The sequence below is a fragment of the Xyrauchen texanus genome, chromosome 33, assembly GCF_025860055.1.
Source record: "Xyrauchen texanus isolate HMW12.3.18 chromosome 33, RBS_HiC_50CHRs, whole genome shotgun sequence".
In the NCBI taxonomy this organism is placed as follows: domain Eukaryota; kingdom Metazoa; phylum Chordata; class Actinopteri; order Cypriniformes; family Catostomidae; genus Xyrauchen; species Xyrauchen texanus.
The window spans coordinates 25,521,593-25,538,120 of record NC_068308.1 but is presented as its reverse complement, the minus strand read 5'-3'; the positions used below and the strand labels follow the sequence as shown (position 1 = coordinate 25,538,120).

The 16,528-nt window shown below is 37.2% G+C and overlaps 1 protein-coding gene across 2 annotated transcripts in view; it reads right to left on the bottom strand.

Moving 5' to 3' along the window:
• LOC127626798 (voltage-dependent T-type calcium channel subunit alpha-1G-like) overlaps nucleotides 1–16,528 on the bottom strand; it is a 204,726-nt gene that overhangs the window by 132,820 nt on the left and 55,378 nt on the right. For both annotated transcript variants that reach the window (XM_052102848.1, XM_052102849.1), the window contains exons 4-8: nucleotides 14,807–14,966; nucleotides 13,558–13,849; nucleotides 9,259–9,351; nucleotides 7,561–8,341; nucleotides 6,119–6,471 (exon numbers count right to left, since the gene is read on the bottom strand). In XM_052102848.1, coding sequence (XP_051958808.1) covers nucleotides 6,119–6,471; nucleotides 7,561–8,341; nucleotides 9,259–9,351; nucleotides 13,558–13,849; nucleotides 14,807–14,966 — 1,679 coding nt within the window. The remainder of the gene's footprint in view (nucleotides 1–6,118; nucleotides 6,472–7,560; nucleotides 8,342–9,258; nucleotides 9,352–13,557; nucleotides 13,850–14,806; nucleotides 14,967–16,528) is intronic.

Genomic DNA, 16,528 nt, shown 5'->3' with positions numbered 1-16,528 from the left:
GTAAATGCATTAATCACGATTAAGAAAAATGAATGCAATTAACTTCAAATGTGTTAATGTGTTAATTCTGACAGCTATATAAAGTACACATTGTCACTGACAACCACTTAAAATTTAGACAACAATGGTTCAATGTGTAAGGGAACAGACACAATTAGGCAAATTGTTAGTTGAGCTTTATGAGGATAAATAAACCCAAGTGACCTTGTACATCCAAATTCTTGCTGTATCTGTCTCCCAGACTTTAGATGGACCGCTCAGTAAAGACAGCTTTCACTGCCAGAATTCCCCAGGAATTTACAGGGAACAAAACCAAAGGAGAGACAACAGAAGCAAGTCCTGAGGGAGAGGTCATTAATGTGTGTGTGCTAGGCTCCGTCAGGCAACTGCAAACAATGAATGAGCCAAACACAGCCAATAGAGAGCATTAGATCACATTGCCTTTATTGCAGGTCCAGCATAGTATCTCTCATACCTCCAACTAGAGTCATCAACAGGGGGGACCCACTAAATGTGTCTAAAACACTAACAGAGCACAATATTAGGAACACTTTAGTCCTAATAAAGTGCCCGACGTGGCCTTCTACTGTTGTAGCCCATTCGCCTCAAGGTTTGACAAGTTGTAAATTCTGAGATCCTATTCTGCTAACTACAATTGTAAAAAGTTGTTATCGGACTTACTGTAGCCTCGAACCAGTCTTGCCCTTCTCTACTGACCTCTCATCAACAAGGCATTTCTGTCCACAAAACTGCCACTCACTCTAGAGACTGTTGTGCATGAAAATCCCAGGAGATCAGCAGTTACAGAAATACTCAAACCAGCCCATCTGACACCAACAACCACGCCACAGTTGAAATCACTGAAATCACATTTTTCCCCATTCTGATAGTTGATGTGAACATTAACTGAAGATCCTGACGCGTTTGTGCATGATTTTATGATTTGCATGAATAAGTGTGTGTAAAGGTGTTCCTAATAAAGTGCTCATTTAGTGTATGCTATTGAGTTTATGGAGTTGGGCACCCCACAAACGAGATGTTCGAGTTGCAGACACACTCACTCAGTTTAAGTCTAGACTAAAGACTCAGCTATTTATCCAGGCATACACCTAATTTTTCCTTCAACTTACAATTAGGCTGCTTTTTACATGGGATACTTCATATGCCATTGCCTGAACCTTGGAGTTAGGATAGATCTCACCAAAATTACCGGCGAGGTTGAACTGTGACCTCACTGATCTCTGCCTGCATCACCTCAGTCTAATGATGGACTACACTCTTGAAATGGAATACATAGACTATCATAAATTGCCAACAAAAGCCTTCATCAGCCAACTAACAAAGGACAATGCATCTATATGAATTTCTGTAGTTACTCCAGGATGGATTTCAAAGACATTAGTCATTAATCTTGCAGTTCTTACATAATCTCTGTTTAAACACTGACCCTTAACACTTACTTAAACTTAAAATGTAATAATTTTAAACCATAACTTGCACTATACATAAGTAATATTGGCATAATATTCATGATGTTAGCCAGAGGGGAACTGGCCCCCACATTGAGTCTGGTTTCTCCCAAGGTTATTTTTATCCATTAACCAACATCATATGGAGTTTTGTGTTCCTTGCCACAGTCGCCTTGCTCACTGGGGTTATAAATACAATTATTATTTAATTGTAACAATTCACAATCATATTTTATCAATCTACATAATGATGACTCCAGACATTATAGATATTACAGTTTTATCTTCTGTTAATATCTGATCTTCTGTAAAGCTGCTTTGAAACGGTGTGTGTTGTGAAAGGGGCTATACAAATAAAAATGACTTGACATGACAAACATTTTGTCCTGGGACCTGTGAATTCAAGTGACGTTACCAAAATGCAAACACTTGTCTGAGACCCACCAAACTACAATTAAAAATTAAAAATTCACACATGTAAAGCGATGACTATTTGCAGGATTGTACCTTGAATTCAAGGGGCCAAGTAAAACAACTTCTTATATTTCGCCCCCTTTAAGATGCCCCTGCTTTTGGAAACATACAAACATTAGCAGTAACTCACATTAAATTCATATTTCTTTGAATAAAACAGATATTACCAGAATAAATCATTGTAATCAGAGTGGGAGGTGATAAATGTTGTTTCTTGTATGCGAATCAACCATTTTCTAATAAAAATATAAAACTCCATTATGCATCATTCAGTGATTTAGAGCAGAGTATTTCATCATCCATCAAAGTTGCAATATCTCATGCATGATAGTTTTCCTTGTTGTTCACGTCAAAGCACTCAGTTATGACTTCAATCACAAGCAAGGGGCATTGCAGGTGGGCATGAGCAATGGTGTGTACCCTCCAAGGGATCTGGAAGACTGTGAGGCATGCAAGCACACTGTGTAATCACAGTGCAATGAACTTCAGATGTGTGCCTGTTGCCCTCTCTTATCAGCAGTGTTGGGTAAGCTACTCTGAAAAGTAATTAAGTAATTGAACTGGCTAAAGAATTAAAGGGGCTAATGCTAAATTAGATCTAATGTTAAAATATGTGACATTTTGTTTTAAATATAATTGTTCTATAGTCTATTCAGTATTATCACAATTACATAATAAGTAACTGTAGTCAAATTACTGATAAATTATTATAGTAATCGATAATAGTAATAGATAAATTATATAAAGTAATCTCTAACTTTTTCAATGAAAAAGTTATTTCTTTACAGTAATTAATTACTTAGTAATGCGTCACACCCAACACTGCTCATCAGTTCAGCACGCTTGTTCTCATTTGTTAGTATGGTGAATTACTTCTGCAACAGTAAATAACAAAAACATGGTGCATATGGAAAGTTTCACAATTTGTAACCAAGCAGAAAATGGCACTAGGTGTCAGACGCGCTAAATGATGGTTTATGATGCATAGAAAGAATCAGAGCACTGTAATATGGGATGTTAGGCTAAATGGAGAGGGGGTCAAATCTTTCCATGGTAGGGAGAGCTGCCACAGAGACCTGCCACTGTTGCAAGCAGCTCCCACTCGACCTGCCACTGCCAACGTCAGCTCTCACTCGACCTGCCGCCGCCAACAGTAGCTCTCACTTGGCTATCACTCGTCCTGCCACTTCTGCAGACAGCTCTGACTGGCTCTGTCACAGTTTTAAGCATCTTCCTCGTGATCCATCACCGTTACCTGCCCCTCCCTCTCGATCCGTAATCGTCACAGACAGCTCCAACTCGCACCATCACTGTTGCTTGTGCCTCTCTTGTGATCCGCCACCGTGTACACACATGCGCATGTACTGTTTCCATACACTAGTATATTTAAAACATTAATATGCATATTCTGTTGCCTCTAAAATCCTGTCTTTTTCTTTTACACAAGAAAACTTGATCCAACCTCACAATATACAGCCTGTATCACTGCAATATACGCAGATGTGTAACTACAACGGTAAAAAGAGATATTGTTTACTCTTTAGCATAGTTCTAGTAAATTGTAAATTGTCTGTATGTATTGTCTGTATTGTTTTTCTGTGGAGTGTTCTGTTGTTAGTTGTATTAATACATGTTTCTACTGGTCATGTATGTCATATGTTATGCCTACTTGCGATTCAGAAGGAGAGATATGATCATAAAAGCACTTGAACTTCAATTTACAGATTTAAACTTAGGTTGCTGCAGAGTGAGATAATAAAGCAACGGTGAGACAGTAAAGACTAACTTATTTACAATAAAACCCTATCATCCAGCGAGAATGCTTTGTGTAAACGATGTCTGTGTCAGTGCGTGTATCTATTCATTTTTAATTACAAAAGATAGACTACATCAGAATTACAATTGTTGTCTGTTTGTGATTGTGGGAGAAAGGTTTTTCATTTCAATCATTGCTTGGCACCTTATTTTAATCTTTGTTTACTGTTATTCTGTCATATTTTATTATTATCATATTTCATTTCCTTGTCAGTAATTGTTTTGTGAGGTAATGCTTTGGAAATATTGTATGTAAACACAATGATGCCAATAAAGTACTTAATCGAAATTTAATTGAACTGAGTGTGTGAGTGTGTGTGTGTGTGTGTGTGTGTGTATGTGTGTGTGTGTGTGTGTGTGTGTGTGTGTGTGTGTATAGCAAAAATATGCAGCATTGAAATGTAGCATAATTAAGTTAGTTCAATCAAATAAGACATCTAATATGATAGGGTCTTATTTGACATTATCATAATGTGTGTAAAAATAAAGGTTGACACAAATCCTAAATATTTATACATATTATTGTATTCAATGATGTTAACTGCTTTTAGCAAAATAACCATAACTTTACAGAAGAACAAATATAACTATTGTAAAGTAATGCATGATACTGTTCATGTGTTGCATTATTGTAACTTTACTATCAAGTGTCAATCAAGGCAACAAAATAACAAAATAAAGTGAATATAAATGTTTAAGTTGCCTATATTACGTTTATTTCCCAAATTTGGGTCATTGTCCCTCAAAATGTTTGTTCTTTCAGAGATTATTTAGCAGAGATGGGCCACTTCTATTTTATAGAATGGGAGGAACTGGAATGTTCATCTAAGGAGCCCTGAGCACTCAACAGTCTTTAGAGCCTTTAGATCAACTCTAGAATGCGCATGCGCATTAGCAATACAAGCGGTGAACTTGAATTTGCATTACGTCAATGCAAAATGTAGCTCTCACCTAGGTCTGTCAGCGTCAGAGGCAGCTCTCACACACAATCCATCAATGCAAAACAGAGCTCTCACCTAGATCCATCAAGGCCAAAGGCAGCTCTCACACGTGATCCATCAACGCAAAACGCAGCTCTCACCTAGATCCGTCAATGCCACAGACAACTCTCACAAGTGGCCCGCCAATGCAAAACGCAGCTAATACCTAGATCCGTCATCTCAGTGTGCAGCTCTCACCTAGATCTGTCAATGCAACAGGCAGCTCTCAAATGCAATCAGTCAACACATAACGCAGCTCTCACCTAGATCCATCAATGCAACGGGTAGCTCTCATAGGTGATCAATCAACGCAAAACGCAGCTCTCACCTAGATCCATAAAGGTCACAGACAGCTCTCACACGTGATCCATCAATGCAAAAATGCAGCTCTCACCTAGATATGTCAACGCAAAATGCAGCTCTCACCTAGATCCGTCAACGCCAAAGGCAACTCTCACACGCGATCCATCAATGCAAGACGTAGCTCTCACATAGATCCGTCAACGCCACAGGCAACTCTCACATGTGACCCATCAATGAAAAATGCAACTCACACCTAGATCAGTCTTCTAAAAGTACAGCTCTCCCCTAGATCTGTCATTGCCATAGTCAGCTCTCACACGCGATCCGTCAAGGCAAAACGCAGCTCTCACCTACATTCGTCAACTCCACAGGCAGCTCTCACACACGATCTGGAAACGCAAAATGCAGCTCTCACTTAGATCCGTAAACGCCACAGGCAGCTCTCACGTGCAATTCTTCAAAACAAAATGTAGCTCTCACCTAAATCCGTCATCACAAAGGCAGCTCTCACACGTGATCAATCACTGCAAAACGCAGCTCTCACCTAGATCTGTCAACGCAACAGGCAGCTCTCACATGTGATACGTCAATGTAAAACACAGCTCTCACCTATATTCGTCAACGCCATAGGCAGCTCTCATACGCGATCTGTCAACGCAAAATGCAGCTGCATGTGAGAGGTAAAGTAGCTGAATTCAGTCTTGTGTGATGGTGGCAGGTTGAGTGAGAGCTGCCTAAATGTTAGCCTCAGTCACCATTCACTTCCATTGCATTGTTTTCCAAATAATGGAAGTGAATGGTGACTGATGCTAACATTCTACCTAAAATCTTCTTTTGTGTTTAATGGAAGATAGAAAGTTATATGGGTTTTAAAGAACATTAGGGTACTCCTTTTAGTATCTCTATAGTTCATAGTAGCGATATAGTTAATTATTTGCTCAGGAAATATAGGAAGCGACCTGCACTGTTGTTTAGACCAAAAACTCCATTAAAGTGCCTGACCACAATGATTTCATCTTATAAGTGTGGGTGTCCAAATATCGAATCAGAGGGAACAGCAGAGAGACATGCACTAACCTGCTCATGGTACTCAATGCCCATGCTGAGTGTGTTAATGAGAATGGCGATCATTATTCCTCGTCCAAAGTACTTGCTGTCCACAATCTTGTGGGAAGTGTCACACACCAGCCTCCAGAAAAGCACCACCTTCGCTGCCCGATCTCCTAATGTAGACTTCTTCTTCCGGTTGGGATATCTGCTATCCCGATAATGGGCATCCTGAGTAAACTCATACATGCCCTCAATGTCAGAGTCTGCCGTCTCATTCCCATCTATTCCCTCTGAGTCATTGCTCATTGATTTTGCACAATATGGACAAGTCTCAGGATCAAAGGTCAAAGTTGTGTCTGTGTCCTTGCTGATGATCTTGCCTGCAATTTATAAGAAACATATCAGAGAAAATGACAGATTGGAATAATTTCCAAACTTTGTCTTTTTGCTGAAATGCCGGCTTCACACCCATCTTAAGATGTTGTTTAAATGTACCAAATAGATATTGGTATGCGGGTATGTGTAAGGGTTTAAAAGTTACATTAAAAGTTACACTTGAAAGTTAAATTATTTGAATTAACTGTTTTATACAGTGGTCCAAATCTGGGATTCAAAATCTAATTTAAACCTGTAAATAAACGTAAATGTTTAGGATATTGAAAACACTAAATCAAAAATAATGATGTAATATGAATAACAAAAATGTAAGTTCCTCATCTATCTCTAGGTCACATATCAATTTTGTGACATTGAGCATGTTAACTCCTTTGTACAAAAGGTCAGGGCCCGTAACTCACTCTCAGTGATTGGTAGACAGGGAACTGCTATTGACAGACAGACAGACAGACAGACAGACAGACAGACAGACAGACAGACAGACAGACAGACAGATAGATAGATAGATAGATAGATAGATAGATAGATAGATAGATAGATAGATAGATAGATAGATAGATAGATTGATTTAATATTTTTTTGGTTGACGTGCACTTCTTTGCGATTGCCGTGAATGCCCCCTTTATTCACTTTAGTGAGTGTACATCCACAGGAAAAAACATACTATGAATTGTAGGATTATATGCAGTCTGGTGAGGGCAAATATAGTTTGATAGATGATTCTGCTGGCTGATGACAGAAATTCGCAATTCATCAGCACGACACAGTTTTATTTTGAGAGTTGTCAAAACCTTTATCTCCAGTGTAATTGGGGTGTTTCAGTTTGTGGAAGAGGTAACTGTTTTATATTATTACATTATTAAAATACATTAAATAAATTGTGAAATATTATTTTTAAAATGTATTTACTGCTAGAATTTTATCAGTATTGTTTTGATAGACTTTGTAGTCTTTTGTCATGTCTAAAATCAATACAATTATATTTGTTATATTTGTAAATTATATTTTTAATTACTCCATTCTAAACTTATTTGTGTAACATTCAGCTTAAGAAACTGTAAAAGTCAATTTACCTGGAGGACCTTGTGTCTCCACCAGGCACTGTGAGTTGCTGATATGAGTTGGGGGGATGTTTAGGTTGGTAAGGGTATTAGGTGTGCAGCTGCCTCCTCCTGGCTCTAGGATTCTCTGTCTGTGCTGCTCTAATGCCAGAGATGGCTGTAATGTGGGATAGTTCTTATTGACTGGAGCTGCAAATGGCACAGAGTTCCTCTTGTATGCCTGGAGCACCATTGGAGAAGGTGATGGGCCACAGCAACCTGCAGTGTTAGAGACACTGTGCACAGATTTGGCACTGCCGGGACACAGCAACAACGGTGATGGAGAGCAGGGGTCTGGCTGAGGGACAATCACAGGTAGCATTGGACGGCCAATATGGGAGTCGGTGTCCACCTCAGTTCGGACACTTCCATTGCCAAAATGGTAGTGTGGGTGTAGGTGATGGTGATGATGGTGCAATACATTGCGAATGGACCCCTGACGTTGCCTCTGCCGACCTCTTTTAGTGGGTGGTGGTTCCAACTGTGGAGATGCACAGACCCTGAGGCCTGCCCAGCGACCGGCAGCCCGGATGAGGTGCCCGATCTGCCTGCTTGCCTTGCGAATGATGTGGACCAGGTACTTCAGCAGCTCGTCATAACAGCTTCCTGGTTCAGAGAAGCTATTGAGTGTGCTGGCATTGGACCTGAAGCGTACTCTCTGCTCCTTCATAAGCTGACTCTCCCTTTGCTTGGTCTCAGAGAACTGTGTTGCTATGACAACTAAACAAAGGTTGATCATGAAGAATGAGCCCACCTGAAAAACAGTGGAGGGAGTAAAGCAGACTATGAACCATAGTGCTTCTCTACTCATTAACAACATTGTTACTGTAACAACAAGAAAATATGGCATGGTAAAAAATAGAAGCCATAAAATCTATTGTTATTTTCTGTACTGAGACTGTACCAGTTAATATGAATCAAAATTAATAGATTGCACAATTAGAGCAAATCCACATTTTTAAAAGATAACATATTAAAACCTCAAAAATTCATTTAATATGTCGAACGCCAATGAAAAGTTAAGTTTAATGCTCCTATTTGTACACTAATTGGCCAAAAGCATGTGGAAACCCCCTCTTCATGTTTCGTTATTTCAGCTACATCCATTAGTAACAGCTGCATAAAAAACAAACAGTCATGCAATCTCCTTAGACAAACATTTAAAGTTAAACTCCCAGAGGAGTGAAAGCTTTCACAACAGCAAAGGGAGGACCAATTCCCTATAAATGCCCAGTGTTTTGAAATTAAATGTGAACAAACACATACAGGTGTGGTGTTCAGGTGTCCCCATACTTTTGGCCATGTTTTTTATGTACCTTGTTGATACCACTAATCAGTCTGTCAGAAAAAAGAATCATTATGTCGAGTGATATGGAGTGCATGCTGTTCATTCCATTGTATCATAGCAAACCATTTGCCAAGGCTAAACAAAACATGATTTATTTCATATGCTCTGGACATATTACTTTTTCTTCAAAAAGCTATTGTTGACTATTTGATAACATGTAATTTTGGAGATGATCCTCTTGTTCTTGTTCAGCAAACTGACTAAGCCAGTTCGAGCCAGAGTTCGAGACAAAAAGTCTCATCAATGAGAGTGATAGTCTGAAAAAGCTCTCTCATAAGCTCTACTGCTACAAGTGTCCTGGCCAGATGAGCTCAGCCACTCACTATGATAAGGAGGATGAAGTAGATGAAATTGTAGAAGGAGTGAGCATCCATAACAAAGTACATGATATCCACCCAGCCTTCCAGAGTAATAACCTACAGGAAAGAACAATAGAGAAGAGGGATTAAAAGGAATTTATATGCAGTTTGTTCATTAAAAATGTTTTTTTTTTTTTTTTTATATAGAAAATCCTGCTTTGTAATTAATAATAGACTGATATACAGTATATAGGCCAGTCAGGTTATTTGGATGATGTTTGGCTACTTTGAGATATCAGCATCAGCTCATAACATAAGATAGTTCAAAATTACCAATAACCTTATATGGTTCCCTAGAATAATTGATTCCTATAGGTCAATTACAGCATTCTATGGTTAAATAGTTTTGTATAATAACCCCTAAATTTGATGTTGTTCCTTGAAAACAGTCCCCTATTAGTTTCATGTGGTCTATGCAAGTTTCATGACTCACATAGCAGTGAAGTAATACATTACAAATGACTAACTACTTCTCTAAAATTATAATCTGATTACTTTACTTAATTGGTAATCAAATTACTAATTACTTTACTTTTAAGTTACTTCCTTAAACAACTTTGTTTTTAGTTTTTCCGCCCAAAAAATTCGAAATAATGTATTTTTTCTACTTTTTCGCACACCCTTCAGCTGTCAAAGAAACGCAAACGGATATACTGTACATATGAACATATAATTCACATTATAACTGTTTCTAACCCTAGCAATGTTCTTAAAAGCAGGGACTAAAAACAGTTCAAGGAACGAAAACGAACAACATTTTTTGCAGAATTTAAACAAAAACCAGAACAAAGTGATTTTCAATTGTTATTTTTAAATGCTGGTAAATGTTAATTTTGTTCTATAAATTTTTTTTTTTCATGAAACTAAAGGCCAAAGGGTTATCACAATACATTTTTGTAACTACACCACTTCATGATCCCTGAAAAAATTAAACTGTGATCATGAAGGAAACTGGTGTATCACCCATTTCTTCGCATAATTGCCCATTGTGGATGTGGTATTCTATGAATGAAGACTTTTTAACAATTATGCATAATTACTACATGTACACTGGCGGCCAAAAGATTGGAATAATGGAATAAACAGATTTTGTTCTTATGGAAAGAAATTGGTACTTTTATTAACCAAAGTGGCATTCAACTGATCACAATGTATAGTCAGGACATTAATAATGTGAAAAATTACTATTAAAATAAAAAAATTCAGAACTTCTTAAACTACTTCAAAGAGTTCTCATGAAAACATCCTCCATGTGCAGCAATGACTGCTTTGTAGATCCTTGGCATTCTAGCTGTCAGTTTGTCCAGATATTTCAGAAGTGCTTCCTGTAGCACTTACCATAGATGTGGCTGATTTGTCGGGCACTTCTCACTCACCTAACAGTCTAGATGATCCCACAAATGTTCAATGGAGTTAAGATCCATAACACTCTTTTCCAGTTATCTGTTGTTCAATGTCTGTGTTTCTTTACTCAATCTAACATTTTCTGTTTGTTTTTCTGTTTCAAAAGTGGCTTTTTCTTTGCAATTCTTCCCATAAGGGCTGCACTCCTGAGTCTTCTCTTTACTGTTGTACATGAAACTGGTGTTGAGCGGGTAGAATTCAATGAAGCTGTCAGCTGAGGATATGTGAGGCATCAATCTCTCAAACTAGAGACTCTGATGTACTTATCCTCTTGTTTAGTTGTACATCTGGGCCTTCCACATCTCTTTCTGTCCTTGTTAGAGCCAGTTGTCCTTTGTCTTTGAATACTGTAGTGTACACCTTTGTATGAAATGTTCAGTTCTTTTGGCAATTTCAAGTGTTGTATAGCCTTCATTCCTCAAAACAATGATTGACTCACAAGTTTCTAGAGACAGCTTTTTCTTTTTTGCCATTTTTGACCAAATATTGATATTTAGACATGCCAGTGATGGCAAGTCATTTTCTAGTACCAAATTAGCAATTTAGCATGAATACTCAAAGATAAGGTTTGGAGTGATGGCTGCTAGAAATGGGGCCTGTCTAGATTTGATCAACAATTACTTATTTCAATTAGTGATGGTGATGTTATTACATCAGTAATGTTCTGACTATACTTTGTGATCTGTTGAATTCCAGTACCAATTCCAGTTAAAGTACCAAGTTTTGCTCAGAACAAAAAACATTTTGTTTTAGTACTTGCGTAAAAGTAATTACTTTAATTGAAAATCATTAACTGTAATCTGATTACAAGAATTTAAAATGTAAAGCATTAAACTACTTTTTGTGCCTATAGATAATTAGATAGCAGTAACTAATTACTTTGTAATACAATTACACCCAACACACGCAACATTCTAATATGTTAAATACAGTGTCTTGTAAACAGAGTACTGTGGAAATACATTTGCAGAGGCATGAATCTATGATTGCATGCACCAGTGATCTGGTTTTGATTCTGATTTCAAGCATGTATGATGATTCAGAAAGGACAAATATCTCTGAGCTGGACTTAAAAACCTGCTATGCTCAAGGTGGGACACCCTACCCAGCATGCATTAGGGAAAACAGGGGAATGCAAAACAGGAAAGGAAAGGCACTTTGCTTGCTATTTACAGGGCAATTGGGGAGTGCTAGCAGGATGAGGAGCTGTCAGACAGCTAATTCATTTTTAGATGCTGAAAAGTAAGCACCTAGCCCCAGAACTGGCTGCTTGCAAAAGGAAGATTAAATCATCAAGCCCTTCAGCAGTTCAGTACATTACAGTCTCCTAAATATTTAATAGATTTCTATTTTGGTTTGTTATAAACATGTGAAAAGTTGCCCTATTGAGGGTGTGGATGAGGCTGTTATCTGAGATTACAATCAATGGGCACATACTGTAGGATTCAGAATAATTAAAACCTTATCAGCCTTTTGTGATAAGAGAACACAAAATTAATAGAGACAACTAATCCCTGCCACTATATTTAAGTCTGAATCTGAAAGAGCTAATCCAAAATCCCAGTGCAAATAATCAGCTTTTGATATTTGAATACATGGTCAAGTTCGGACTCAGATATAAATAGTCAGCCAGTTAAATTGAGGTTTTGTAAGCATATAAAAGATTTAAGATCAGTCTCAGTTTGGGTACATTTTGAGATGCAATTAAATATGTCAACGTTAGGTCAAATCTTAAACTGCAAAAAATAAATAAATAAATAAAATAATAATATTTTCTTAATCTGTATTTTTGTCTTGTTTTTCAGTCAAAATATCTAAACATCCTTGGGCAAAACTGCATTAAAGGAATATTCCGGGTTCAAAACAAGTTAAGCTCAATCAACAGCATTTGTGGCATAATTTTGATTACCACAAAAAATTATTTAGACTCATCCATCCTTTTCTTAAAAAAAAGCACAAATCTGGGATACAGTTACAATGGCATTGTATACAAATACAACTTACAACAGAAGCGAACCGGGCCAATCTGTAAACATTACATTTCAAAAGAATAGCCACAAGACTTACACAATATGTGTGTTAACATGATTTAAGTGTGATAAAATTGGTTCCTAACCTTTTCTGTGTAAAGATATAGCCAGGTTTACAACTTCATTGCCACAATGATGAAATGTCAACAAACACTTAAACACAAAAACTACTGTATAAATGATGATTTAAACCATTTTACAGCTCAAATAATTCATGTGTTTTAAAAGAAGAATTAAAATGCTTTTATAAAATTATAAGCTTCACATTTCTGAGTTTAAACCCTCAAAAGATTAACCCCATTCTCTTCCATTATAGGTGCCTCACTGTAACCTCTTTTGTGCGCGTCAACCAAAAACTTTTGCTTTATTTTAAGAAAAGGAGGAACGAGTCACAATTATTTGTTGTGGTAATCAACATTATGCCACAAATGCTGTCGAATGAGCTTCACTTAGTGAACCTGGAACATTTCTTTGTGTTTTTGAATTGCTTTATTTGTTCCCAATTATTAAATAGCTTTGTTTCATTATTATTATTTTAAGCAAATACCATTTGCCAATGAGTTAAAAAATAAATAAACACCATTCAAGATACTGTATATAATTATTTTTTTTTTAAGTCAAAATATATTATGTAATTTTGCCTCTCAAGTGAATTGTTTCAAGAATGTTTAGATTTGTATTCCTGGATTACAAGAAAAATATTTTTTTTTGCGTTTTAAGACTTTGATAGCTGTGTAAATCCATATTTTTTAGAAGAAAATTGCAACTCTGCTAAAGCGTTCTAAAAAGTTTTAATTATAGGTCTTTACAAATACCTCCAAACGCTAACCTGAAAGATGGCGATCCAGGCATAACCAATGTTGTCAAAGTTTATTGCCCCCTTGAAGGGATTGGCCTCTCCGGCAGAGCAGTTGGTGTAATACTGGTTCCAGTTGACACAGGTGGTGTTGTCTGTGCTATTGTAAGCTGCCATGTCCAGCTGGCACTGCATGCCCTCCTCGTGGAGAGTAGGGATGGAATTGCACAGACGCATGCCATTCTCCCGTGGTTGAGAACAGATGAACGGGTTTTCATCATCGTTCTCTGTGTGGTAGTAGTTGTGCAGGTCTAGACTGGTAGGCCTGGAAAAAAGATAACATTACTCACTTAAAGGGATAGTTCACCCCAAAATGAAAATTCTATCATAATTTAGTGACCCTCATTTTCTTCCAAACCTGTTTGAATTTCTATAGTTTGCAGAACACAAAATGAGATGTTAGGCAGAATGTTAGCCTCAGTCACCATTTACTTTCATTGTGTCGTTTTACATACAATGGAAGTAAATGGTGACTGAGGCTAACAGCTTGCCTAACATCTCCTTTTGTGTTTCATGGGTTTGTGAGATGCTAGAAATGTAAAATATCTCAAATTCTTTTTGCAGACAAAAATAATCAATAATGCATTAAATAGGATTTTAAGGTGCAATTGAACACCTAGAAATCTCAAAGGATTGATAATTTTAGTTTTTTTTTTTCAAAATAGATTTTTGGTGATATGAATATTGATCTAACATGTATTTTATACTTATTTTAGTCCCTTTTTTAAGATGTTCTGCATAGATCAGTGATCGGCAACCTTTTTGACATGGAGTGCCATTTTTTATTTTCCTGGTCAATGGCTGTGCTGAAGTTTGAGTAAATTTTTCTGATTTGAATAGTTTATTTTTCATTACAAATTATGCAATCAACATAACAGTTTTAATGAAATATTTGTGCAAAACCTGATGATTATGATATAATCCTGATCCTGAATATAAAGGTGTTGCCGTCTCTGTAAAAACATTGCAAAAACCAACACAAAATAAATGAATGCCTTCTTTTGCTGACCTCAAACAAAATTTCGGAATATATTTTGTGAGAAGGAGATGTTCTCCGCTGCTAACATTGCCATGCAAAGTCCTTATTTGTTTTTAGTTCTCCTTTCTATTGGCCCATAAAATGGTGTTTAAATAGACCTTGTATCATCACTTGGCCTTCCTTTATTTAATAATTTTTTTAATATCATAAACCTCCCACTGAGGCCAAGACAATCACACTCACAGGGAGAAGTTTTCAGGCAGAAAGCAGCGGTTGCGGAGGAGTCCGGCCCATAACTGAACCCCTACAATCCCAAAGATGAAGAAAACAAAGAAGCAAAGCAGCAGAACATTTCCCAGCATCGGAAGTGTGTCCAGCAGCAGCGTCACCAAGATTCTCATACCTGAAACACCACAAAAGAGAAACGATAACATTATTTCATCCCTCAAACATACAAATATACACACAAACACTGGTGTTGTAATAAAAAGATTCTGCCACAAGCATATTGCTCTCATAAAACATAAGAAATTATAACTCTGTAATGCACCGAACACACTGTTCCCTTCACGTTAAGGGCTCATTGTAGACTTACAGTAAAAATGTTTATATGGGCCAGTAATAATATCTGTTAAGCAGGATGTCCACTGAGTTCTGTGCTCTGCTCCAGTTTTTCAGACACTGTTGCCTGGCTTCTCCAATATTTCTGCCCTGTGTCACCCCACATTGCCAGCTGACTGGAGCATAAATGATGAAAATCATTTCTTATTCAGGGTTTGGCAGGTAATTGGTGGAGCAGGGCAGTCCAACTGGTGCTCCCTGGCAGCCACCAGTCTGTGGGTGATAACCGTGGCTGACTGTAATTTCAACATTTTGAGGAAGACTGGTTGACGATAAGCAGTGAGGCATTAATGTCAGCCAAAAGGAATGAATGACAATGGACGATCCATGTCATAACTTAAAACGGCTCTGCGTTGTGTGGGCTTTGAGAGCTCCCCATTGGGCAGATGCTGCATTTCTTAAAGCTTTCGACTACGAGACGGGTTTTAGCCTCTTAAATGTATTATTCTCCAATGAGCTACCCTGATGGAAACATATTTTTTCAATATTTAATGGGAGAGAAATCAAGAGACACAGTCAAGTTTTGTAAGTGTTTACCAGTGTGTATCTGTTTACTTTTAATTAGGAAGCAACAAGTTCTGAATGACAATCAAGGTCACTGAAATTCTGAGATTTTCTTCCAATTATGATGTGTTTCTCATGGATATTTCACTGCACTGAAATATCTGCACAGAAAATGACTTCCTAACTTTGGTCATTAGTGACTCCAAATGGCTGCAGATTTCACCCTAGCACAGCAATTCAGCTAAGCTTGCCAAGTCAGGGCTTAACAAGCATTGAACCAGTGGCACAGATCTGTTTCCCTTATAAATTGAGAGGTAAGTTCTCACAGGGAGGTCTGTTTCCTGGGGAAAAATCATCTTCACGAATCTTGTTCCTTTAAGAAGCATCATAAATTGAATGCCATCTGAGTTTCCTAATTAAAGGTATATTCAGGGTTCAAAGTTAAGCTCAAACAACAGCTTTTGTGGCATAATGTTGATTACCAAAAAAATAAAAATAATAATGAATTAATGAATACATTTCCCTTTTCTAAATATATTTTAAAATCACAGCTAGAGTAAAGCACTTACAATGGAAGTGAATGGGGCATATCCTTAAATGCTAATACACATATTTTTTTCAAAAGTATAGCCACAAGATGACATTACATTATACATGTTGAAATCATTTCAGTGTAACAAATTACTTCCTAACATCTATCTGTGTATAGTTAAATAATTCATTTCCATGGTAAGTGCCTTACTGTAACTGCAATGTGTATTTTTCTCAAATAAACATGGGACGAGACAAAATTATTTTTGTGATAACCAATATTAAGCCACACTTTCTGTTGATAGAGCT